The sequence below is a fragment of the Onychostoma macrolepis genome, chromosome 16 (genome assembly GCF_012432095.1).
Source record: "Onychostoma macrolepis isolate SWU-2019 chromosome 16, ASM1243209v1, whole genome shotgun sequence".
NCBI classification, from domain to species: domain Eukaryota; kingdom Metazoa; phylum Chordata; class Actinopteri; order Cypriniformes; family Cyprinidae; genus Onychostoma; species Onychostoma macrolepis.
Genome location: NC_081170.1, coordinates 14646086 through 14672691, shown reverse-complemented (window position 1 = coordinate 14672691; position 26606 = coordinate 14646086). Strand labels below are relative to the sequence as shown.

Below are 26606 nucleotides of genomic sequence, written 5' to 3'. Positions count from 1 at the left end.
TTGAAATTGCCATTTTGCCTCATTAATCCATTTTAAGACTCCTTTTTACCTTTTAGGATTAATATTGGGCTTGTAAAAACGACCTGAGATATACTTGGCGTAGGCTACTTGGTGTCATGATACAGGAAGAATCATGCAATTTCTCTGGTTTACATAAGTACAGCGCATATTGGGGAGTCAGTAAATGGGCTACTTAAATGTCTGGATTTATGAAGTTTTATCACTTTCCTCAACCAGTTTTACAACACTTGGATGTTTTAACTTCCTTTTTCGTCTACTTCTGTTACTTAATTTTACTCAGAATTTGTTTCCTTTTATAGAAAAATCTGACTTCCCATGTAAGTCATTTATTTAAAAAAAAAACTATAGATTGGTAGGCTACAGAAGGAATTGTGTCCATACTGTGGCTGATTTAGTTGTGATGTTTAGGCCAGCTGTCAACAATGCAGTAAGAATAAATTAGCAGACAAATATTCATGTTTAAATGCATGTCAGTAACTATTGTGAGCCTTTTTGTTCTTGTCAGGCCATGATGCTCGGGAGCTTGCTGTTTGCCGTGTGCTGTAGTGCAGCACTGGCCCATTTCAACACAAATCTAGACCAGCACTGGGAGTTGTGGAAAAAGACACATAACAAGTTTTACTCCAGTAAGGTGAGTATGAATTTCAAAAGCATCTTTAAGATCCAAAAGCTCATTTACTTATGGATTCATTTTCATAATGGTGTTTTGATTGTGTTTTTGTCATGCTAGAATAGTTTCATTACTATAGTTTGAAGTGGTGTGTCTTGGAGTTGTATTGAAATGTCTGTCTTTGAACTGGAAGTTTTTACAAAGGATATCTGTAATAAATGCAGTGCTAGCAGTCTCACAACAACATATCACATGTGTGATTCCCTATAATGTGACTGTTTGTTGCAGGTTGAAGAACTGGGCAGGAGGGAGTTGTGGGAGAGAAACATTCAACTTATCACTCTTCACAACCTGGAGGCCTCCATGGGCCTGCATTCATATGACCTGGGCATGAACCACATGGGTGACATGGTGTGTAGTTTTTCATTTGTGATGATCTGCATGCAGTAGCTTCCATTTTGCACAAGTTCCAGTTTTGCTTCTGGCATGCAATACTGTGCTTTTTCATAGTTCTGTGGTACATCCTTTAATTAGGCTATTTTCGACAAGCTCTGTAGCAGACACCATTTCACCTATACAGTCACAAATTTATACACGTATAGATCTCATCAGCCTGAACAACTATGCTGAGAGTAAGTGCTCTGCCCAACAGGAACTAAGCTATTTTGGGTTATTTTAAAAACACATGATCTGGAATGTTATATACACATCCTGGGGTTTTCATGTAATTACCAACAAACTCGGTCAACGTTGTTCTTCTGAATCCACCGGAGCTTCAGCCCATCATTGCTGCTTGCAGCTATATTTTTTATTTACTAAAAACATTAGCTTCTTATTTTATAATTGGTATCTATAAATTATGCAGCTATAACGTAACTTCATTCTGACCTTATTTTCCTATTTGTGTCATGTTGATTCAAAGACAACAGAGGAGATCCTGCAATCATTTGCCACGACTCGGGTCCCTCCTAACTATAAGAGGCAAACAGCAAATTTTGTGGACTCTTCTGGGGCTCCTGTCCCAGATTCTCTGGACTGGAGAGAGAAGGGATATGTCTCCAGTGTGAAGATGCAGGTGTGAATGTACTCTGTTTGACACTATACTAACTGATATCTGCTTTTTTTTTTAAATTTATTTCTATCTAGCATGAAGACAATTGGTTGTATTTCATATGTTGCTCTTATGATGTCAAGTGAATTGACCACATTCTCTGTCAGAGAACTTGGTGGCGCTTTTTTTTTATTTTCACTTCCTTCATTTTGTTTGTCCAGTCAGTGTTTGAGGGAGTTTATTTCCCCTTTCCTGTAACTTCCTCTATGATGATTTGGAAATTCAGAGACCAGCAACTAAAGACTAATTCGTCAAAATGCTGTTTCTGCAGCTTCACAAGCCATTAAGTTCTTGTTTCCTGTTTTAGTAGTTTTATCACGTTTTCTCTCTCTCTCTGCTGTCAGGGTGCATGTGGTTCATGTTGGGCATTCAGCTCTGTTGGGGCTCTTGAAGGTCAGCTGATGAAGGCCACAGGAAAGCTGGTCGACCTCAGTCCTCAGAATCTGGTGGACTGTTCCTCCAGATACGGCAACAAGGGCTGCAGTGGTGGTTTTATGAGTTCTGCCTTCCAGTATGTTATTGATAATGGAGGAATAGACTCTGAGTCATCTTACCCTTATGAAGGAAAGGTAAGTTGTGTGTATTAAGAATATATGAAGAATATTAAGCGCACAATTATTATATTAGAGGTGACCAGGCCTGTTACCACAATCTGGGCCATACCAATTTAGAGCATTTTCTCTACATTGCTAAATTTACATTTCTCTTTTTTTTTTTTTTTTTTTTTTTCTCTCAATATAATTATGGGTCTTAATGCATAATCTAATAAATATGTCCTACAGCAAGGGCAGTGCAGATACAATCCATCCCAGCATGCAGCAAACTGCACCAAGTACTATTTTGTTCGTCAGGGAGATGAGGAGGCCCTGAAGCAGGCTTTGGCTAACGTCGGGCCCATTTCAGTGGCCATTGATGCCACCCGCCCTCAGTTTATCCTGTACCGCAGTGGTGAGCATTTTTCTTGTTGTATTTCTATCAGACTGATTACCAAATCTTAGATGTTTGTAATAAGGGCTTGTTACTGCGGGTTTTTTTTTTTTTTTTTTAAATACCATTATCTCACATCTGTCCACAGGAGTTTACAATGACCCAACCTGTACAAAAAGAGTAAACCATGCAGTGCTGGCTGTTGGATACAGTACAATTGCTGGACAGGACTTTTGGCTTGTCAAAAACAGGTACAATTAAGATTTGTGATCAAATTGACTTGGTATGATTTAGATTTTTGAAGTGTACCCCCTCAAAGGCTTGTAAAAGCAGAACATCTGTGACAAACAAAACATTGAGAAAATACAAATGCTGATTATTTTGTTCTACTTTAACAGTTGGGGTACCCATTTTGGAGATGGTGGCTACATCCGTATAGCCAGAAACCAGAACAACATGTGTGGCATTGCCTCGTATGCCTGCTTTCCAGTTATGTAACTGCAACACTGAGTTGTATGAACATTTCAAAATAAGAAATTTACTGTTTTATAGTTTAATTTCTTTTATGTAAATGCATGTTCTATATATGGTTTTACATTTTATCTTTTAAAAGTGTTTTATGAATCTTACAAAATAAATATTAATTCTCTTAATCAGTTTTGTTTGCATTGAAACTTTAAAAGGAAATAGAGTAAGGGTGAATCCCATTTCTCTGTCTTACCCCTTCCCCTTAGTTTTGCGCGTTCACGTGAGAGTAAGGGCTATCCCAATTCTCGTTTTGATCGAGGGGTAGGGCTAAGGAAGGGTAGATACCCCTTAAAACCAAGCATTTTCATGAGCTTACTTGAAACCAAGGGTACCCAGAACACACTGTGCAACCGGCAACAATCAAGTATTTTCGGCTTAAATAATTTATTTAAAAATTACGACAGTCTTGTTTTGTGCTCTAGACAGTCCTGTACATATATATTTGCAACCATGTTCTTGAAACGTTTTTAAAAAATCGCTAGTTTGCGACGCTAACGTTACATTGCTGATTTGCACAACAGTCCTGCAGACTAGCCTTGAATGGACTCCATGCATGTCTACAGTTTTAACAAGTTTGTAAAACGATCCAAAGTTCGTGATCAACACTTGTCGGCTCTGGTGACGTAGCAGCCAGCTAGCGACGGTGTATGATGTAACCAAGTGGTGTCTCATTTCATAGTGGTATGTTTTCACCCCTAGCACTTACCACTCGGTTTCGAGGGACAAGGGCTAGGGGTATGACGTAGGGGAAGGGGTAAGACAGAGAAATGGGATTCACCCTAAATATGCTATTTAGGTACGTTTGCAAAAACTACACCTTCAGGCAGTCAGCCACATTCGTAAGGTAACATGAGGGATAACGGTGTCTAAATTATTGCATAAATGTGGACATTGCCATCCACCTACCTGGTCACACCAGAAGAGAAGCCACTGTGTCGTGTCACGGTAGGACGACGCAAGTATCGCACATCGGAAGCCTGTATTCAAGTGCTCAATTTCAAAGTGGCATTCCAAAATAGTCTAAATCTAGTCACCATAGCACACATTGTAACGGGGCGAATGAGACGTGGGGATCCATTTCCAGGATTTTATTAGACCGAGACGTCATAACAGGCATGGTGCAAACAGGCATAACGCAGGCAAGACCAAGAGTAAATCCTAAGGAAAGCGTGTCTACGATCGGCGAACAATATGCAGAGGGCTTGTGAAGAGGGGTAGTCCAACACCATGTGCAATAGTCCAGGCGAGGTACAAACAGAGTCCGAACGGCAAGACAAGGGTTAATCCAAGATGCACAGGCAGGAAACAAGGCGACACGAAAAGACTAGACTCAGTAAAGCAGCTATCACTCAGTGAGAGATAAACGCAGAACAATACTAGAGACTAAACTGCAACACGGTAAGGCAGCTAACACTAGGAGAGTGCTGAACAATACTCAGTGATCTGAGCAGGAACTGAGTGCATGTTATATGGTGTGTGTAATGGTGTGTTCAAGTCATGTCGGATACATCGTATTTACGATTTGAACGCACATGAAAGCCACCACAAAGTCGTTATTACGAGTGGGAAACTCTGAATTTTCTTTAAGCCCCGAGTTTCCGAGTTGGGGGCCTGTCAGTGAAAAAACATGTCTGATGCAATGGACGCAGCCAAAGACTAAAGATATGCAGTGTCGGTAAAGTTGTTGAAATTAATACAATTATTATTTTTTGTAATGTACAATAAAACTATATAAGTTGCATATACAAAATATTATATTAATGTATAATTATAATAGAATATATAATTATTCGGTCAATAGGTTTGACCCCAACTTCTTCCCGTCATAGCAGCGCAGAAGGTTATCTATCAATGTGTGATGAGGGTACAGCCAACCAGTGAGCCGTGGGTTGTGGTTTTTTGGACTACTTTTATAATGCCCAAAGTGTATATAGACAAATAAAAAATAAAATAGATCCTTTCACTAATGTGTATTATACTTGGAATATATCCCTGGCAATTTAAGAACGGAGAGGCGGTTGTAACTTCAAACAATGTGAGTTTCAGCAGAGCACATGTTAAGGCTTTTACACAGCAGAAATAAACATGACAACAGCCACTATAGATTATATAAGATAATAAACACACGATTACGATAGATCTGGGGCCTGTACCATGAAGCTGGATTAGCTGGCTAGCCAGGTAATTTCAGTTTAGCTTGCGCCAACTCTGGGTTTTAGGTACCATGAAAGTAGCTTGGCTTTTAGCTGCGTTCATTGCCATAGTAACTTACACTCCACAGCTAACCTGCTCCGGGGCAGGTTATGTTCTGAGTTAGAGATCTCAAACTGAAATTGGACCAATCAGATGTGAGCTAACTGACACATGTCTGACACAAAAAAAGTCACTCTCCCAGTTTATCTTGCTCCAAATTAAAGGTCACTAGTACAAAAAAAAAAAAAAGAAAAAAAAAGTTGGTCTGGCCTTAATGATAATTACATTATTTTATATTATTTATTTAATTATATGATTTATATTATTATTAATCCATTACACACAAGCTATTTTAGTTTAACAGTTATTATAAATAATTTATTTCAAATGAATGTTAATAGATACAGATTGTATATAATATAAATAAGTTGTAGAATCAATAGATAATGCTTTAAAAATGACTGTGACCTTACATGTTCGAGTCTCTATCGCTGTATATTTCCAACAATATAAACTAACTTAAGTTTCACTTGTGACTGCACTGATAAAGCAAGATAATTTATTTTATTTGTCCTCTTTCATGAACAAGTACTTTTTCATTGTAAATGCATTTAAATGAATCATATTTTTCAATCTTTTAACCTTTAGCAAAATCTTTAACTTTTAACAAAGGCTTGTGATTGGCTGTTAGCCACTGATGTCACACATTCATTTGCACATGCTCCACAAACTCAGGATGCCTGAGTTAACAAAGAAAGTTGATGATCAGCATCATGGTACCAACAAAGCCGGATTGGAGAAGTTTGGTTTTGTCAACTCGAAACTAATCCTGTAACTCTGAATTTGTTCATCTACCATCATGGTACAGGCCCCTGGTCTGTATGTGATTTTCTTGATTGTGTACATCTGAAATGCTAATTTGTGTAGGGGATATAAAAGGCTATAAATAGCATATTTTAACAGCCGTAAACGACCAAAGTTCACATGTGATCGCAAAAGGAAGTTATTACAAACACTCGATGATGGTTTGAAGTGAGTTCTGAGTAAAAGTGTAGCTACTATTAATCTCAAATTGTCTTATGAAGCATGATGCTAATGTTAGCTTTAATGCACCTGCAGAACAGGTCCAATTCTTCTTCATAATGCATTTTGTCATTATTTCACGTAAGGTCGCAAGAAATGATTTCTTGTATTTATTTAGAAATACTTTTGATAATAGTTGGGTAAATGTATGCTGGGAGTGAGGCGATGTGGCTTGATAAACGTTTTATTGCCAGTTTAAAAGCTGATAATGGCTGAATAAAAACAAAAAAATAATGATAAAAGAATAATAAGGATTATGTCTCATACCTGGCGGAAGTGTGAAAGGTTCTGTTTCCTTAAACTAGTTTGTCATGCATTTCTTTTTCAACACATTTACAGGTAAATAGCCTATACATATATATTTATTTATTTATTTATTTATTTGGCTTTTCAGACCCCCTATTACTAGCTTTGTATTTTGCTACTTTGTGTGTGTGAGAGAGATTTCAAATATTATTCGGAAACAAATATTACCCCCTTTTTCTGTAGAAATCTTAATTTAAAAAAAAAAAAAAAGATTAAATCACCTAAATCAAAAGATTTTTTTTTTTTTTTTTAAAAAGACTGATTTTAGTATGTTCACCTTTTTAGAGTAGGTAGTGAATTCTAATTGGCTGTTTTGATCCAACAATAATAATTTGGTTATTTTCAGTTTGTTTATTTATTTACTCATGTGACAGGGCAAAGCAAAAGACTGTTGTGTCGTCATGACAATATGCAGAGATTAGCACGTGATGGAACAAAATAAAAAAGCAAAGCAACCAGGAAATCCTTCATTATCACCTCCTCTGACGACCCGAAGTGCAGCTTCACGAGAGTGCACAGGTGAGAATAGACACATGAGGTTTTTTCTTTCTTTCCCCACATTTAGGTATTTAATCTTTTTAATGAAAGTCTGGGTTTTCGCTCAAAAAGTTTCTCTTTCGGTTTTAATTAATGTGATAACTGCTTTTATGAGAACTAGCTTATTCTCAAAGAGATTTGAAATGTTTTAAATTTTACTCGACAAATCATTTTTTTTTTCCACTTTGACGTGTCTTTAAAAGAAAAAGAAAAAGTCTTGATGTTTTCCCTAAAAAACGTTTCTCTTTCTGTTTTGACAATTACTGTTTTTTTTATAAGAGCTTTTTTCCCCAAAGAGATTTGTAATGATAGTATAGAGTGTATTGTTCAGAGCCCATGATCTTTCTGAAGATTCACTCATGCTATAACATCAGATAGCCAACGTAGATTTTAATATAGATTATTGCGCTTTCTTCGCCCTGTAGGCTACTTGTGGTGAAAAAGAGAAAAGGTTGTTTTTCTACAAGTCTCGTCTTTCTGCTTCTCAGCTTCTTACGCCACGTATTTAAAATGCTGTCAAATTTAAAAATGTGTCTCGACAGTCTGTGCTCTTTTCCAATTTGTTTGCTTTTTAAAGCACAAATGCGTTCTGTGTGAACGGCTCGTTCGTCAGTTTTAAAGTCCATATTGAACGGTACCTGTTTTGGCCAGCAGGTGGGAGATGGGAGATATATAGTCTCTAGTATGTATGCATTAATTATCTGCTTACCAATAAAATAAACGTTTAAATTTACTCACAAATGTTATCCGACTAAAACCTTTCTTAGGAAATATAAGTCTGACACTGAAGTGAATTGCAGTTTTTGTCAATCTTCTGAGGAAGACTTAATTTGTTTTGGCAATGTGCTTACACAGAGAGATTTTGGTCAGACTTTTTGGTGTTTATTCAATTATTTTATAAGCGACTAATCCTTTTGTTTTAAAGACGTTTTCTTTGGGCTGTTTGACTATTCAAAAGAAAATATGGGGAAAATGTATATAATTAATTTATGTTTCCTGTTAGCCAATTTTCATATTCATAAACAAAAGTTTACTGGCTCTAAACCTCTCTTTTCTTTATTGACCTTGACAAATATTTGGAAGCTATTCAAAGTTTTATTAATCCAAAAGCAATGAAAACTGTATCGTTATATTCTTCCTTTGTGTCTTTTTAAGGTGTAATTTTATTATGCTGTTGTTGTTTTTTGTTACCCTGGCAATATGTCTGTTTCTGTGTATTCTTGTGTTTTTATTTTTATTTTCCTTTTTCTTTGTCTCTGTTTACAATTGTAATTGTTACTTTATATATATATATATATATATATATATATATATATATATATATATATATATATATATATAAACACCCTATCAGCAACACCCTGAAACTGAGTTACAGTACAGTGGCCAGTGGCATACAGAGGTTTTCCAAGACGGATTTCACTCGGAATAGGCCTCGCACGGGTTGATCAGAGAAGTTGAGTCCTTGTGCTGTGCGTCAGGTGCAGAAGCTGGCTTCAATTGCCAGCATTGCTTTAGAGGTTGCAGAAGCGGAAGGTCAGCTTGTCAGTGCTCAGACCATACGCCGCACACTGCAACAAGTCGGTTTGCATGGCCGTCGTCCCAGAAGGAAGCCTCTTCTGAAGCTGGCTCACAAAAAAGCCTGCAAACAGTTTGCTGAAGACAATCCGGCCAAGAGCATGAATTACTGGAACCATGTGCTGTGGTCTGATGAGTATAAGGTAAACTTGTTTGGCTCAGATGGTGTCTAGCATGTGTGGTGACGCCCTGGTGAGGAGTACCAAGAAAACTGTGTCTTGCCTACAGTCAAGCATGGTGGTGGTAGCATAATGGTCTGGGGCTGCATGAGTGCTGCTGGTACTGGGGAGCTGCGTTTCATTGAGGGAAACATGGATTCCAATATGTACTGTGACATTCTGAAGCAGAAGATGATGCCCTCCCTTCAGAAACTGGGCCAAACAGCAGTTTTCCAACATAACGACCCCAAACACACCGCCAAGATGACAACTGCCTTGCTGATGAAGCTGAAGCTGAAGGTTATGGAGTGGCCAAGTATGTCTCCAGACCTGAACCCTATTGAGCATCTGTGGATCATCCTCAAGCTGAAGGTGGAGAAGCACCATGTATCTAACATCCAACAGCTCCGTGATGTCATTATGGAGGAGTGGAAGAGGATGCCAGCAACAATCTGTTCAGCTCTGGTGAACTCCATGCCCAGGAGGATTAAGGCAGTGCTAGATAACAATGGTGCCCCTACAAAATATTGACGCTTTGGACACAGTTTTGACATGCTCACTTAGGGTGTACTCATTTTTGTTGCCAGTTATTTGGACAATAATGGCTATATGTTGAGTTATATTTAGAGGACAGTAAATTTGTACTTCTATACAAGCTGCACATTGGCTACTCTAAAATATATCCAAGTTTCATTTGTGTAGTATTGTCCCTTGAGAAGATGTACTAAAATTTTTGCTGAAATGTGAGGGGTGTACTCACTTTTGTGAGATACTGTATATTACAAAATAATACTGATGTTTGAATGCGTGTCAGTAACTATGACCGGTGTTTTGCTCTTGTCAGGCCATGATGCTCGGGAGCTTGCTGTTTGCCGTGTGCTGTACCGCAGCACTGGCCCATTTCAACACAAATCTAGACCAGCACTGGGAGTTGTGGAAAAAGACACATAACAAGTTTTACTACTCCAGTAAGGTAAGAATATGAATTTCACAAGCATCTGTCAGATGATCCAAATCTGTTCATTTAGTCACATCTAGAATCTATTCGCCCTCCAACTTGTTCAGTGAAGAATACAAACTCTTTCTTGTTCCATGTCAAACTGGTAATGCTTGTTGTTTCATGGGCTTATTTGTTTAAGAATTCATTTGTATTAATTTGAGACAAAAATATTTTTGTAATGCTTGGACAAAAGAGAGATGAGGTGGATCCAATTGCAGAGAAGGTGTATTTACTGAATAAAATTAAATCAAACATGGTTAAACCAGGAACAGTAGCAGAGCAGGAAACAGAACACGAGTATCTACCGCAAACAAAGACTGACAAATGAACTAGGAAACCCTTACGGAAAGAAAATATATTTTATTATATGAACAGTCAATATATTAAAGAATTTTCAGTATACTGGTAATTATATAGCCTATAGAATAATACATTGTGAATATATTGTAATATATTCACAATGTATTATTCTATAGGCTATTACGGAAGTTCTAAGCGGCCATGCATTATTATTTTTTTCCTTCTTGTTTTCTCGTATATATATGTGTGTGTGTGTGTGTAATGTATTTTCACATGTAGCTACTATATTAGGGGTGTGCCATACCGTCCATGATAATGCCGGTGTTATGGTTTAACTGGTTTCCGTGTTATCTGGTGACCAACTTCCTGGTTCAGGTCTCCGCTCCATGTGATGGAACGACTGCAGCAGATTCGCAGATTCTGAAAGCACAAACTGACGTGATATTAAACTGTCTAATAAACACACACTTGCTCATTACATGATTTTGGTATTCTCGTAAAGATTACAAATGATTGTTATGATCGTCCGTAGCGGCTGGGGGGGGGGGGTGTGCCTGTGTTAACTTGTTATGAAAATGAATATTATTGTAAATGTATATTACATTTTATGGTTTCTGATGTTAAAGTACATTTCATTGAGTCTCAGACAACTAACGTTAGCCTAAATTTGTGACTACTGTGGTTTAATTACAAACGCTATAGTTAAACTATATTTACTATAGTAAAAACATGGTACATTTTCCTCAGAGACTAGCTAATATTAATAATGTACATTGTGGAAAGTAACAAAACCCATTAACGCATCAAAACACTGCTATTGCATTTAAGGACGCCCCATAGCCTACAGCAAGTTACATTACTATTAGCATGTTTTACACTTCAAGGGGTCCAACTTTAATAACCCCATTAAAATGTTTTTTATTTATTTATTTTTAAAAGGCCATCAATCTAACAATTGAGTAATTCTAAAGCAACACAGAGGCTGAGGGTCATTTCATTTACTACAATCAAACAGAAATTAAGTCACATATTTCCAAATTATTTCTACGAGAAAAATGACAAAACAACGTGGAAATAACATCGTTTTTATATTACAGGGTTGTTGTTTTTTTTCAATTGCTAACAAGCGTTTACCAATACTTAAAGTACTTTTTCTAAACTCTTAACACAGCAACACACCTACAACACACAGTTAGCCAAATAGTTAATTTTCTGGCCAAAACCACATTTTGTTAAATAAATACAAACTCTACATTTCAAAATGCTGAATACCTTTTTCTACATTTACTAACTCTATCAAAACACAGCAAACCCAATTCAAAATCGAGTCATTCGGTCAAAACATTGGCACTGGTTTTCTATCCAATAGGAACATACAGTCAATCATAGCGCATAGACTGTCAAAATGATAACAATTACAGTTTTTTTTCAATTGCTAACAAGCATTGTTCAATACTGAAGCCATATTTTCAGAACATTCAGATGGATGGATGGATGTACTGTAAAGCTTCTAGTTGTCCCTCTCTCTGCCACTCTTTTTTCCCCACCAATGTGTCTTCTTTGATCCATGTTCCCAAACAAAATTTGCCTTTCAGCTGAAATTGCATTTAGTTGTGTTTGGAATAATTATTATTCGATTTCATAATAAATATTCTGTTGTTGCAGAAGTAGAGGCTTTGCACTATATTTAAAGTTTGGAGCATTAGGTCTTCATTTCTGTCATGCTGTGTTTAAGCATTTGTAAAAAAGATAAGAAAGATCCATGATTTTGGTATGGGGTAAGCTTGTGTGAAAAGAGCATTTAAGCATTTTAGAAACGCGTTAATTGACTGAATATTGTGTGAAAACGTGAATTGTGTAACAATTTTTTTTCCATCGCTAACAAGCATTATTCAATACTGAAGCCACATTTTCAAAACATTCAGCGATACAGAAATCTGTGTGGACCAATCTGTGAATCATTTTTCATTGCTTTCAGACAAAATGCATGGAATGACATAATTTTTCAAAATCCACAAACACTTTTGTCATTCATACTCCACAACCTGCAAAACACTGTACATTTTCAGCACATTTTTCAGATGCTAACAAACTGCTTTCAAAACTGATAAAAGCGCATTCAAATCAGAACGATGACAAACTGTCAGTTTCTGTAGCAATTATATTGAAATATAAAATCTTAGCAGAATATTTATTATGAAATTGAATAATAATTATTCCAAACGCAACTAAATGCAATTTCAGCTGAAAGGCAAGCCAGATGTACTATTTTTAGTCTTGAAAATTTTTTGCAACAGTTTTGAAAATGTGGCTTCAGTATTGAACAATGCTTTTTAGCAACTGAAAAAAATTTTTTTTTAATGGTATGGTCACATCAGACGGATGTTGTGCTAATTGTGTTTAGAGTTTTGAAAATGTGACTACAGATTGGACAAAGGGATGTTGGCAATTGAAAAAAAACTATAATCAAATGAGCCATTAGCTAGTCTGAGGAAAATGTACCATGTTTTTACTATAGTAAATATAGTTTAACTATAGCGTTTGTAATTAAACCACAGTAGTCACAAATTTAGGCTAACGTTAGTTGTCTGAGACTCAATGAAATGTACTTTAACATCAGAAACCATAAAATGTATTATACATTTACAATAATATTCATTTTAATAACAAGCAAACACAGGTCGCAAGTTAACACGGGCGCATTTCCTTGATCCAGCCAGTTGCACAATGTCATGCCGAGAGTAAAATGCTATTATTATAAACAGCGAGAGACTGTTTAGCACTGCATCGCATTTTTCCATGAGAAGAGGAAGAGGTGGCTGTTGCTGGTTACTGTATGATGATTAAAATCGCGAAATGACCTTAAACAATTAATTACACTCATGAATTGCATTCAAACAGCGCTGCACGAGCTGGCGCCGCTGTCTTGTTAGCCAGGGTTCAAAGTCCAAACCGCGAGGGAAATCTGCGCTGAAACTGTGTTACTCGTCAGTTGCTCAGTAACACTTTTATGATTTTTTTTTACAAGGCATGTGACAATGTGATACGTGCATTTTCCAAAATTAGCAATGAGAATAATTTATAAATATGCTGCTGTCAACAAAAAGAAGCACTGAGGACATCTTACGGGTTTCCGTCAAAATAAAAGCTCCATCAACATTCATAAATGTTAGTATTGTAATACTGTTGTTCTGTTAAATAAAATTAAAAAGTAAGACAATAGTAATGATAATAATTACAACAGCTTTATTAATAGGCTACATTCATTATAACGTTCACACATAGTGTTCAAATTGGGATCTGTAATATTTTCTAATGTTTTAAAAGAATTCCCTTCTGCTCAGCAAGGCTGCATTTATTTGCAAGCCAGATTCAAGAAGGGCGTCTCAAAAATGGCCACAAAATATTATTTTACTAACTTATTAATTTTAAGTTAAATTGTGCTTTGTTGGTATAATGTCTGCTAGAATGTTAAAAAATGATCAGTGTTAAATAAGTATTTTTAAATTGTTGTTTTGTATTAGTGTACAAAGTAACGCAATAGATACTTAATGATGTAACTCAGTTACTAACTAGCTACTATTTGTGTTACTATTGATGAGAAGTAACTAGTAACTATAACTAATTACTTTTTTAAAGTAACTTGTCCAACACTGGTCACTTTTGCACTATAATGCTGCTTCTGCCACCTAATGACAATAGATTTACACTTCAAATTAGGTAGTCCGTCATCAATGACAGAAGCTCATTGGAAAATGATGGAAAATGCCCTTCATTGTGTTTGCACTAATAATTGCTGCTGCCTGCCAGCTGCAATCACCAACAAAACACTGTTCCATATTGTTTTGTATATCGTCATGAATATCAATATCGCAAACATTCTTAAAATATCGTGATATAATTTTGAGGCTATATCGCCCAACCCTACTATACACACGTGGTCAGAATTTTTGGTACCCTTGGTAAATATGATCAAAGAAGGCTGTGAAAATAAATGTGCATTGTTAATCCTTTTGATATTTTATTTTTATTTTAAATCACAAAAATCTAAGCTTTCATTGGAGAATAAGAATTTAAAATGGGGGGGAATATCATTATGAAATAAATGTTTTTTGTTGGACAAAATTACTGGTACCCCTAGAAATTCTTATCAGTAAAATATATCTGAAATATATTCCCATTCATATTCACAATTTTGAGCATACCAGCGTGATTATGAACATGAAATTATCCAGCCACAGAAATATAAATAGGAGGGAAAACAAAGGCCAAATTCCAAATTAATTCACCCATCAAAATGATAAAAACCAAAGAATATATTTATGATGTGCAGCAAAAGATAATTGAGCTTCACAAATTAGTGAAGTGGCTTTAAGAAAAGAGCTAGAGCAGTGAAAATTACCATTTCCACCATCAGGACAATAATTAAGAATTTCCAATCAACATAAAATGTTATGAAACTGCCTGGAAGAGGACGTGTGTCTATATCGTCCTAATGCTCTGTGAGAAGGAGAGTTTGAGTAGCCAAAGACTCTCCAAGGACCACAGCTGAAGAATTGCAGAAAATAGTTGAGTCTCGGGGTCAGAAAACCTTAAAAAAAAAATTATCGAACAGCACCTACATCACCACATGTTGTTTGGGAGGGCTTCAAGAAAAAAATAAAGAAAAGAAAATGCTTTCACCAAAAAACAATCTCCAGCATATTCAGTTGTCAGACATGACTGGAACTTCAAATGGGACTGGCTTCTATGGTCAGATGTAACTAAAAAAGTTAACTTCTTAGCAGCAAACACTCAAGATGGGTTTGGTGAACACAGGGATAAAAAGTACCCCATGTGTACAATGAAATATACTGCTGTATTTTTGATGTTGTGGCCGTGGGCCTATATTTCTGCTGGAGGTCCTGGACATCTTGTTTAGACACATGGCATCATGGATTCTATCAAATACCAACAGATAAAAAATCAATAAGTGACTGACTCTGTTAGAAATCTTATAATGGGCCATGTTTGGATCTTCCAACCTTAATGGCCATTCCAGGCCTCTGACCTGAACCCTATAGAAAATGAGTGGTGAACTGAAGAGGAGAAGCACCAACATGGAGCTGGGAATCTGAAGGATCTTGAGTGATTCTGGATGAAGGAATGGTCTCTGATCTCTTTTCAGGTGTTCTCTAACCTCATCAGGCATTACAGGTGCTGGTCATATAATTAGAATATCATCAAAAAGTTGATTTATTTCACTAATTCCATTAAAAAAGTGAAACTTGTATATTATATTCATTCATTACACACAGACTGATATATTTCAAATGTTTATTTCTTTTAATTTTGATGATTAGAGCTTACAGCTCATGAAAGTCAAAAATCAGTATCTCAAAATATTAGAATATTTACATTTGAGTTTGAATAAATGACCATCCCTACAGTATAAATTCTGGGTCTCTCTTGTTCTTTGAAACCACAATAATGGGGAAGACTGTTGACTTGGCAATGATCCAGAAGACGAACATTGACACCCTCCACAAAGAGGGTAAGTCACAGAAGGTCATTACTGAAAGGTGTGGCTGTTTACAGAGTGCTGTATCAAAGCATATTAAATGCAAAGTTGACTGGAAGGAAGAATTTGGGTAGGAAAAGGTGCACAAGCAACAGGGATGACCGCAAGCTTGAGAATACAGTCAAGCAAAGCCGATTCAAACACTTGTGTGAGCTTCACAAGGAGAGAACTGAAGCTGGAGTCAGTGCATCAAGAGTCACCACGCTCAGACGTCTTCAGGAAAAGGGCTACCAAGCCACTTTTGAACCAGAGACAACGTCAGAAGCATCTTAACTGGGCTGTGGAGAAAAAGAACTGGACTGTTGCTCAGTGGTCCAAAGTCCTCTTTTCAGATGAAAGTAAATTTTACATTTAATTTGGAAATCAAGGTCCCAGAGTCTGAAGGAAGAGTGGAGAGGCACAGAATCCATGTTGCTTGAAGTCCAGTGTGAAGTTTCCACAGTCAGTGATGATTTGGGCTGCCATGTCATCTGCTGGTGTTGGTCCACTGTGTTTTCTGAAGTCCACAGTCAACGCAGCCATCTACCAGGAAATTTTAGAGCACTTCATGCTTCCTTCTGTTGACAAGCTTTATGGAGATGCTGATTTCATTTTCCAGCAGGACTTGGCACCTGCCCACACTGCCAAAGGTACCAAAAGCTGGTTCAATGACCATAGTGTTACTGTGCTTGATTGGCCAGCAAACTCGCCTGACCTGAACCCCATAGAGAATCTATGGGGTATTGTCAAGAGGAAGATGAGAGACACCAGACCCAACAATGCAGAAGAGCTGAAGGCCACTATCAGAGCAACCTGGGCTCTCATAACACCTGAGCAGTGCCACAGACTGATCACCTTCATGCCACGCCGCATTGCTACAGTAATTCAGGCAAAAGGAGCCGCAACTAAGTATTGAGTGCTGTATATGCTCATACTTTTCATTTTCATACTTTTCAGTTGGCCAAGATTTCTAAAAATCCTTTCTTTGTATTGGTCTTAAGTAATATTCTAATATTTTGAGATACTGATTTTTGACTTTCATGAGCTGTACGCTCTAATCATCAAAATTAAAAGAAATAAACATTTGAAATATATCAGTCTGTGTGTAATGAATGAATATAATATACAAGTTTCACTTTTTGAATGGAATTAGTGAAATAAATCAACTTTTTGATGATATTCTAATTATATGACCAGCACCTGTATAGGAGGAAACTCCTATACTATTTTGGCAAATGGAGGTTTCAAAAAGTATTGAATAAAAGAGTAATGTTAATTGTGTCCAATGTGTATTAGAGAAAAACATTTATTTCATAATGATTTTTCTACCCATTTTAAATTGTTATTCTTCAATGAAAGGTTAGATTTTTGTGAATTTTTAAAATAATAGATCAAAAGGATTAACAATGCAGATTTATTTCCACAGCCTTCTTTGATCATATTTACCAAGGGTACCAACAATTCTGACCACATGTGTATATTAACATTTATATGGGAACATGTACGTTACATATATATGTAACCAAATCTGACAAATATATTTTGTAATATATATCCATATATGCATATATCCATGTATGAGTATACGTGTGTGTGTGTATATATTAGTAAATATATATGAATATATAGTAAATATAATATTGTTAATATTTACTAAATGTATGTGAAAATACATTTGAACTATATATATATATATATACACACACACACACACACACACACACACACACACACACACACACACACACACATACATATATACATGCTTGCTACATGTACTGCGTTAGGCTAACCGAGACTTATCACAGCACTTACATATTATTGCTCTTTTGTTGGTTTGATTGCTATTGTCCTCATTTAAGTCGCTTTGGATAAAAGTGTCTGCTGAATGATTAAATGTGGACGTCAATTTGCCTGAATCTGTATAGAATTGGGGATCTCCGTAGGCATATTGGGAATGTATTTTTGAGACATTTAATTTTGTATGTAAACCCATGTGTTAAAAAGGAATGAGTGTTTCAATAAAGCTATGTAGTAGGCTACTGTATTGTTTCTGTCTTATTGCTAAATATATATTTTATATGTATCAATATATGGCTATACATGGTTCATACATATATTGAAAAATATAAGAACTAGAGTCCCATATATCAAAATATATTATTTCATATATCACATTATATCTTCCAATATATTCACATATATTTTTGTTTCGTAAGGGAACACCGGTGTATAAACAGGCGAGGATAACAAATGAAACATAAGGACTACAAGTTGACTACAACATGGCGCTAAAATCAGGAAATAACATAAAAGTTTTAACAAAATTATACAGAATGCAACACATAGCATTAAGAATTAGTATAGAAGCAATGAAAACTATTCCAATTAATGGACTATTGGTGGAATGCAATGAAATGCCATTAGATTTAAGACATACTAAACTACCTCTTTCTTATTGGTTACGACTGGAAGATGAGATAAACCTTGTGATTAAAAATTCTTGGGAATATGAAAAACATGTAAGCAAACATTGGATGGAATGTATGTCGAAGAATATGGAGTTCAAGGGAAAAAAATAGCTGACAAATTAGCGAAAATGCATTAAATCTTAATGACAAGATAGATATTTCCCTTTGAAAAAATCAATGGCAAAATATAAGCCAGGCTTATTTCAGTTAGTCTGACTCATTGTGACTCAAATTATTTGGTACCATAAAGCAAATTTAACATAGATCAAGCTCAGTCACTGTGGCAACCTATGCTGGGAAACTGACCTGAGGCCTGTTTCATAAAATACGCTAAGAAAAGCAGGATTAAAGTCCAAAACCTGACTTGAAGTTACCTAACAAATCAATCAGGGCTTAAGCAGTTCCATAAATGACCATTTAAGTTCACACAATCTCACTAATTCGATCCAGGTTAAATGAGTCAAGATAATTTGATGTGCAAGCTTGCAGCCCTTAATGTCGATCATGGATCAAATAGATCCACGAGGGCAAACAGCTAGTAAAATTGTGTTGTTTATTGTGTTTAAGACATTTTCCTCAGTGCATAGCTGGCATGTCACAGGTATATTCTTCATCTGTAAGTGAAAGTCATACATAAATTTTGCTGTAAGGAGTGAGCGAGGCTTATGTGAGTGCACAAGCACTGCTGCACACATATGCAATAATTCTGAGTAATTTTGCCAAAATATTTGTTGTTGGACATTAAATGTGTCTCATGTAGAATTTTAAACCTACATACTGTATTTTTTATGATAGCTGTAACTGTAAAGGCACTATTGTAATGGGTAAATCAAATGTAAGCTAATACAGACCTAATTACTAAGCTCAAATGAGCTAATGTGTTCACCTTACCAATTAAAATGTATTCTGTTTTTATTATTTATTTACATTTTTCATTTAGTGATTTGAATGCTTTAAAGAGCAATTTTATATTTTTATTTTTTTAACGTTCTACTAATAATCATAAAAGGTAAAGCTGTAATAAAACTAGAAAGAAAGGCTGCATGGCTAGAAACTGCTGATCGACTGAATGTGCAAGTAGCAACCATGTTAAAATGTTTTCATCTATCTTAAAACAACATCATTAAATAGTAAGCACAATACATTAAATACAGTCAGTTGCAGCCTATATTTTTATTTATTTTATTTATTATTTAAGTTGAAAATAAAAGTCAAATAATTCTATGTAAGAGAGTCATATCATGGTAATATCCTATTCCTATCCCATTCCTATTGGTCAGTGTTAGAGGAACTCAGCTTAGCCTGACAGTTAGCCTGCCCCAGACCAGTCAGGTCAGTTTTCCAGCTTAAGTTGCCACAGTGACTGAGCTTGATCTATGTCAGACTAACTGAAATAAGCATGACTTATTTGGTAAACTTGTCCGGGGCAGGCTAACTGTCCGGCTAAGCCTGAGTTCCTCTAACAATCGCCAGTAGGAACGCGATGATATTACTTACCACTGACTCTCTCACATACAACTATTATTCATTCACTCACTTACTCACTCGCATAAGCCTCGCTCATTCCTAACAGCGAAATGGATATAGTTGCATGACTAACATTTACAGATAAAGAATATAACTGTGTCAATTATGCACTGAGGAAAACAAAACATCTCAAATGCATTAAACAGCATAAATATATTTGCTGTTTGCCATGGTGGATCGATTTGAACTGTGATCGACATTAAGGGCTGATAAGCGTGTATATCAAGTTATCTTGACTCATTGAACTTGGATCAAATTAGTGAGACTGCATGAACTTAAATGGTCATTTATGGAACTGCTTTAGCCTCAATTGATTGTTAAGTTATTTAAAATCAGGTTTTGGACTTTAATCCCCACTTTTCTTTTTTTAAAGATTTATTTTTGGCATTTTTGCCTTTATTATGACAGGACAGATCAGAACTGACAGAGAGAGGGGGGCAGGAACAGGAAAGGTCCTCAAGTTGGGATTCGAACTTGGGACACCCGTAACGCATTGGTGCTGTATGTCAGAGTGCTGCCCACAAGGCTATCGGCACCAAAAATCCCTGATTTTCTTAACGTCTTTTATGAAACAGGCCTCCGGTGCGGATCTTGGCTCTTTTTAGGGGGGCTTCAGGCTGCCTTATCTGTTGCCTCAGCCATCGAAAACTATAGTAATTTATCTGAACGATCGAGCCAGTGCTGCTTCCTCAAGAAAGTTTATCATTCTCATGTGTTTTGAGTCTTGTCAGTTTAAACATTAAAGCTATTTTAAACCATTCAAGCACAAGACAAAAAAGAGATTTCACGCGCACACAGAAAGTTGCTGCTTGGACAACATGCGAGTAGCATTCTCTTTTGCATCTTCTTGAGCAAATAGACACAAAATTATGTAAGAGTGGTTGTCTTGATGAGTATCCAGGTAAACACATTGGGACATACACATCTTATCGTTTGCGATATACCAGTAAAAAATCTCCCCACGATAAGTATTAGTCTTCCTGCGATAATAACGACAAAGTCTAGCTCTGTGTGTGACCGTGCAGCGTGACATGGCGGAAGGCAGAAGTGAAATTGAGGAGGAGTATATTGCTAAAGGACGAGCTACTTCTACAATCTGGAACTGGTTTGGTTAGGTCTGTACAGTGCGACAAAAAATCAGTCTGAGCATTGAATAAATGTACTACAGTAGCACATGTGCGATACAGTTTTGCATGAGTATGAGCCTGTTTACAAACCTGTTGTCCAACAAAGATAACATTTATTGACATGCTTTTTCTCCAAATTAACTTAATAACATAAGTCAAGTTTTTGAAATAACTTTTTGTGATCAGACGTGGTTTCAAATCACAGAATGAGGCAGAATACTATTTTGTAGTATTATGTACAGTGATGTCGATTAGCATTGCATCATAGATATACTTTATCCTTATAAAAATACCCAAGATTGTTTGAAGAACACAGATAAACCTTTTATTGCCGCAATCGTATGTTTATTGTCTTCGAGTTTCCTGCGTCCAAAAGCTCTAAAATGCTGCATTCTAAGGCAGGAAGGCATCAAGGCATGTCCGAATACAAATTCTGCTTCACTTCCTGTCTCCGGAGGTACCTTCTTTTGATCGAATTTTAGCAGCATAGATGTATCCTTCGCTGTCTTTGATATCCCACAATCCTGTGCATTCCATTCTGTAACGGTTGAGCTAAAAAAAAAATAAAGATGGCGTATGAAAGCTGCGTTTGGGGGACAGTTTGTCTGTAAATGTATATTTCTGACTAACTTTAGTTATCTTCAAAACTCTATTTTGTGGTAGATCATTAAACCGTTATGCTGCCTCAGAAGCTTGTCCAAAATCAGTTTTATGAGGTGCCTTCATGGAAAAACGCTGCCTGCAAAGTCATTGCCTGATAAGGCAGCGAGGCAGCAAGTCGGCTTTCGGACGCAGCCTGGATTTCCTGGAGCGTCGTCAGTGCAATTACTTTTGTTATGCATATGTGGAGTTTGTGTGCATGGGCACCCTCCGGCTTCCAGTATGAATTAAACAGTCATTGCATTACATTTGTGTTTCATTACATTGCCTACAACACCCTATTTTGGGTAAAAATAGGAAAGATAATACTTTTCTCTAAAGAAACAGGATTTATTTATTTTTTTAGCATTTTTTGTCTCTTGGTGGATGCATAATTCCCTGAATTATCGTCATTCATATGGTTATCGCAATAAATACCAGAAATGATCATGATATATTTTTAAGCCCATATCGCCCATCCCTAAAACACAAGGGATGGGCGTAAATGTAAGTAAACGTACGGTTAAGAAAATGTTAGATGTTTGTCAAAATACTGGATCTGTGCATTTCTTATGTTAATAATGCTAATCAAACAACAAAAGAAAAATAGAGAATCACTCACTCTTCTGAACTAAGTAACTTATGTAGCTTAAATGGGTATTTGTGTATATTTACTTCATACAGTGATAGAGCTTTCACAAGCACTGTAAAGTACTGTTTATTTAGGTAATTTGTGTCTTTGTATCTAATGATCTCTCTGAGGACCAAGCAACCAAGGTTGAAATCTTAGAACTGCCCCTGATCGTGACAGTTTTGATTAGGGATGTCAATCATTTTATATATTGCTTTTTAAAAATTGTCTGTTGTTTATGCTGGCAGAATGAGGAGCTTGGAAGGAGGGAGTTGTGGGAGAGAAACCTTGAACTTATCACCCTTCACAACCTGGAGGCCTCCTTGGGCCTGCATTCATATGACCTGGGCATGAACCACATGGGTGACATGGTGAGAACATGAGTCCAGTGTGTCTTTTTTCCCTTTTCCACTGCATTTATTTGTGATTCTTTGTGATTTTTTAGATACTTTCTTAGAAAATTTTACTTTTCAATAGCACCTAGAAATTAAACTTCCATGAAATACATTTTTCTAGGCATTGACTATAATAGATGCCCTGTGAAACAAGTGACAATTTCATCACCTGTAACTCAAATTGTCTTTTTTGTGTCATGCTGATTCACAGACAACAGAGGAGATTCTGCAGTCATTTGCCACTACTCGTGTCTCTCCTGGCTTTAAGAGGCAAACAGCAGAATTTGTGGGCTCTTCTGGGGCTCCTGTCCCAGACTCTCTGGACTGGAGAGAGAAGGGATATGTCTCCAGTGTGAAGAACCAGGTATGATTATACTGTATATTTCGAATAAAATCTGATATTTGCACATTTAGATTTGTGTCTGTGTAGCCTTTTGTTAGAACAGCTCATTTCTTTTCCTTTCAATAGACCAGAAGAGACCAAAATTTTATTTACTTTACATTATTAGTATTTCCATAAATCCGTCCTAGCATCTATTATATGTAGCACAAATGCTAAATGTTTCCTGTTTTAGTAGATTTATTATGTTTTTCTGTCTTCTGTCAGGGTGCGTGTGGCGCTTGCTGGGCATTCAGTGCTGTTGAGGCTCTTGAAGGTCAGCTGATGAAGACCACAGGAAAACTGGTTGACCTCAGTCCTCAGAATCTGGTGGACTGTTCATCCAAATACGGCAACAAGGGCTGCAATGGTGGTTGGATGACTGATGCCTTCCAGTATGTTATTGATAATGGGGGAATAGACTCTGAATCATCTTACCCTTATGAAGCAGTGGTAAGTTGTTTGCGTGGGTCCATGTGTTAAAAAAACCCAATGAGATTACATTCCATATTAGAAGTGACAGGAGCTGTTATTGTGAGATTTGAGTGATACATATGCAGTTAGGTCTCTACATTGATGGATTTATCAGTGTTTGGTACATTTTTAAAAAGCTGCAATCTATTATCATTATGAATATAATGTAATAATAAATAAATGTGTCCTACAGCAAGGGCAGTGCAGATATGATCCATCCCAGCGTGCAGCAAACTGCACCAAGTACTATTACGTCAGTGAAGGAGATGAGGAGGCCCTGAAGCAGGCTGTTGCCAACATCGGGCCGATTTCAGTGGCCATAGATGCCACTCGCCCTCAGTTTGTCTTTTACCGCAGTGGTGAGTATTTCTTCCCTACACATTTCAATCAGACTGATTACAAGATCAAGGTACAGGTTTAGGGTTGAAATTATTTATTTTTCATTGACAACTATTATAACATAATCTTACATCTGTCCACAGGAGTTTACAATGATCCGTCCTGCACCAAAAATATAAACCATGGAGTTCTGGTTGTGGGATATGGTGCGATTGCTGGACAGGACTTTTGGCTGGTCAAAAACAGGTACAGGCTGACTTATGAAATTGTGCGATCATAAACTGACTGTGTCCGATATTGTTTTGGGAAATATACCTACTCAAAGGCATGTAAAATCAGAACATCTGTTGATGTTAAGATGAAAAAATACAAATGCTGATTGTTATTTTTTACTTTAACAGCTGGGGTGCTGGATTTGGAGATGGTGGCTACATCCGTATGGCCAGAAACCAGGACGACATGTGTGGCATTGCCTTATACCCCAGCTATCCGGTTATGTAGCTGAAATCCTGTTGAAATTATGAATAAATCAAAATAAGATTCAACATTTATTATTTTATAATCTCGTTTCTTAACTGTAAATGTGTTAAATATGTTTATAATTCCATTGTCTTTTTAAAATTTCCTTATATGAATGTCTTAAATAAATACAGAATTTTAAATCTTTCTTTTTTCTTTTTTGGCTTGTAAAGCATTAAAAGGAAATATGCTTTCACTCTATTTAGTATATTTACAAATAACTTGGTTTTATTCAGTGCAACATCACAACGAACAGTTTCACATGAGGTATTAAAGGATTTTTCAAGATCAGCACACAATGTCCAGTTATGATTGACATTTAGATTGCTGTGATATTTACACCTTTGGTTGATTAGCCACATTCATAAGGTAACACAAGGGAGAGAATTGCATAAAATGACAGAAAACACTTGCTACCTGTAGCGGAGGGCTACCTGAATTATTAGGGCTAGTAAGGTATTGTAGCGAACAGGGTCAGAACACTCAGAATGCAGAAGGGAGGCTACTCTTTTTATGCCCCCATTTTTTTTTTAAAGTGAAAGGATGAATGCCTTATATTATAAACAGTGACATTTAAGACTTGCATTTAATTCACCCCAAAATGGGCCATTTGCACATTTTCACTTAACTTCTGCTACTTCACGGAGTAAGGATAATTATGAAATTAATATTAGCCACAACAGAGGTGCAAATTTTGCAATACATAATTCAAATTTTAAAAATTAAATAGACCGCAGCAATTAACATTTTGTCAGAACCTCTAGTAAATTACAAGCTATTTGTATCAATAATTCATTATTATTTTGCCACTTTGCGCGCCTCCCGTGACTCTCACGCCCCAGACCGACTCTCCTTGCATTCACATGATTTGTCGAGATGAGAGGTAATTCACGGTGCCCCTTCCTGGGTAGTCTGATTTTTATAGTATCATTTCTAATTACCCTGATACTGACGCTCTGACTCTGAGCGATAAAGATTAAAATATAAAAGTGCCGGTAATGCGTAACGGAGTGTCCGTCACATTTCATGCACTGGTTCTGTTATTAAAGAGTGTTCACTTTGGCTGACGTCTTCATTCGAAGTTGTTGTTGTTGAAGAAGCAGCAACTCTGTCAGCATCTTGTCTCGGGACAAAGCAGGCGCGGGCGCAATCATCAATCTTATTTAAACGGAAACCGACGCGTCCTGACCGCATCACTGTCTTTACTGGGTGTTTTTAGGGAATATTTGCATTTATTCACAGATGATTTGATTAGCAAATCATGTGGTGGACTGTCATTATTTTGGCTAATGCGAGGCACCACTGAATGCGCATCAGAGGGTATTTAGAAGTAGGTATAGGCTAAGCAAAGCCGACTGATACGCCGTATACCTGAATATACCCTGCACTACACCACTGAGACTGACAAACCATGCATCAACAGATTCTTAGCTCACTGACAAATATCTGATCTTGTAAGATGTTCTCCCTTTACACAGAGCACTGTACGCGTGATGGCCAAATCGAAAGTGAAAGTGAAAGGCGCAAGCTCTCATTCAAAAGGATTTCAATTCTGCGCATATTGATAGCGGCTCCCTGATGCGCGAAAATACAGTATTAGCACGTATGTGGGTGTGGGCGGTAAGAAAACGAAAAAGAAAAAAATATATGAACCTCAGTTGAATATCACAACAATTTTGTGATTGGCTACGTCATGCGCGTCTTTCATAATCAAAGTCAATGCGGCCGCACTCAGTCACTATCGCCTTTTGCACACTACCCTTTCAGTTGAAATGTGCTCATAAATCTATCAGAGAGCGCACATTCATGGTTTGTTTATTTGCACTGTGCACACTAATAATAACGGACTCTACTCGACCGCGTATAATAATGTAAGTTACGATTCATGTATGTCACTGACTGTAATCGTCTTTACCTCCATTACAATCGTCATCCATCAAAACTTCACTGGTACTGGTTTGCTTTATTCAGCCCATACAGACTTCATATTTCTTCTTATTTGCGGTATGTTGGTTCCGACCAATCGCTGTACAAGTTAAGGTTACGCATGATGACGAGTGCTAGCCCTCCCGGAACCCATAGAGGTTGCATTGCAGTGCCTGCAGTTTGAAAAAAAAAAAATCTTTGTATGGAAGTCTATGGGAAGCTCGGGGCGATTCTCAGTCTGACAGAAATCGCCCAAAAAGGGGCGGTACTACATAGAACGTGAGTCGA

General features: G+C 36.7%; 2 protein-coding genes across 2 annotated transcripts; both read left to right on the top strand.

Moving 5' to 3' along the window:
- Nucleotides 1-526: 526 nt before the first annotated feature.
- LOC131522320 (cathepsin S-like) lies at nucleotides 527-3322 on the top strand. The gene is made up of 7 exons (XM_058747728.1): nucleotides 527-652; nucleotides 920-1042; nucleotides 1554-1706; nucleotides 2087-2311; nucleotides 2525-2690; nucleotides 2818-2920; nucleotides 3068-3322. The coding sequence occupies exons 1-7, from the start codon at nucleotides 530-532 to the stop codon at nucleotides 3165-3167; spliced, it is 993 nt and encodes a 330-aa protein (XP_058603711.1). The 5' UTR covers nucleotides 527-529; the 3' UTR covers nucleotides 3168-3322.
- A 3825-nt stretch (nucleotides 3323-7147) lies between these two features.
- Nucleotides 7148-24539, top strand: LOC131522036 (cathepsin S-like). Its single transcript, XM_058747250.1, has 8 exons — nucleotides 7148-7298; nucleotides 9897-10025; nucleotides 22535-22657; nucleotides 22893-23045; nucleotides 23289-23513; nucleotides 23728-23893; nucleotides 24017-24119; nucleotides 24275-24539. Exons 2-8 carry the CDS (start codon nucleotides 9900-9902, stop codon nucleotides 24372-24374), a joined length of 996 nt encoding a protein of 331 aa, XP_058603233.1. The 5' UTR covers nucleotides 7148-7298; nucleotides 9897-9899; the 3' UTR covers nucleotides 24375-24539.
- Nucleotides 24540-26606: the final 2067 nt, after the last annotated feature.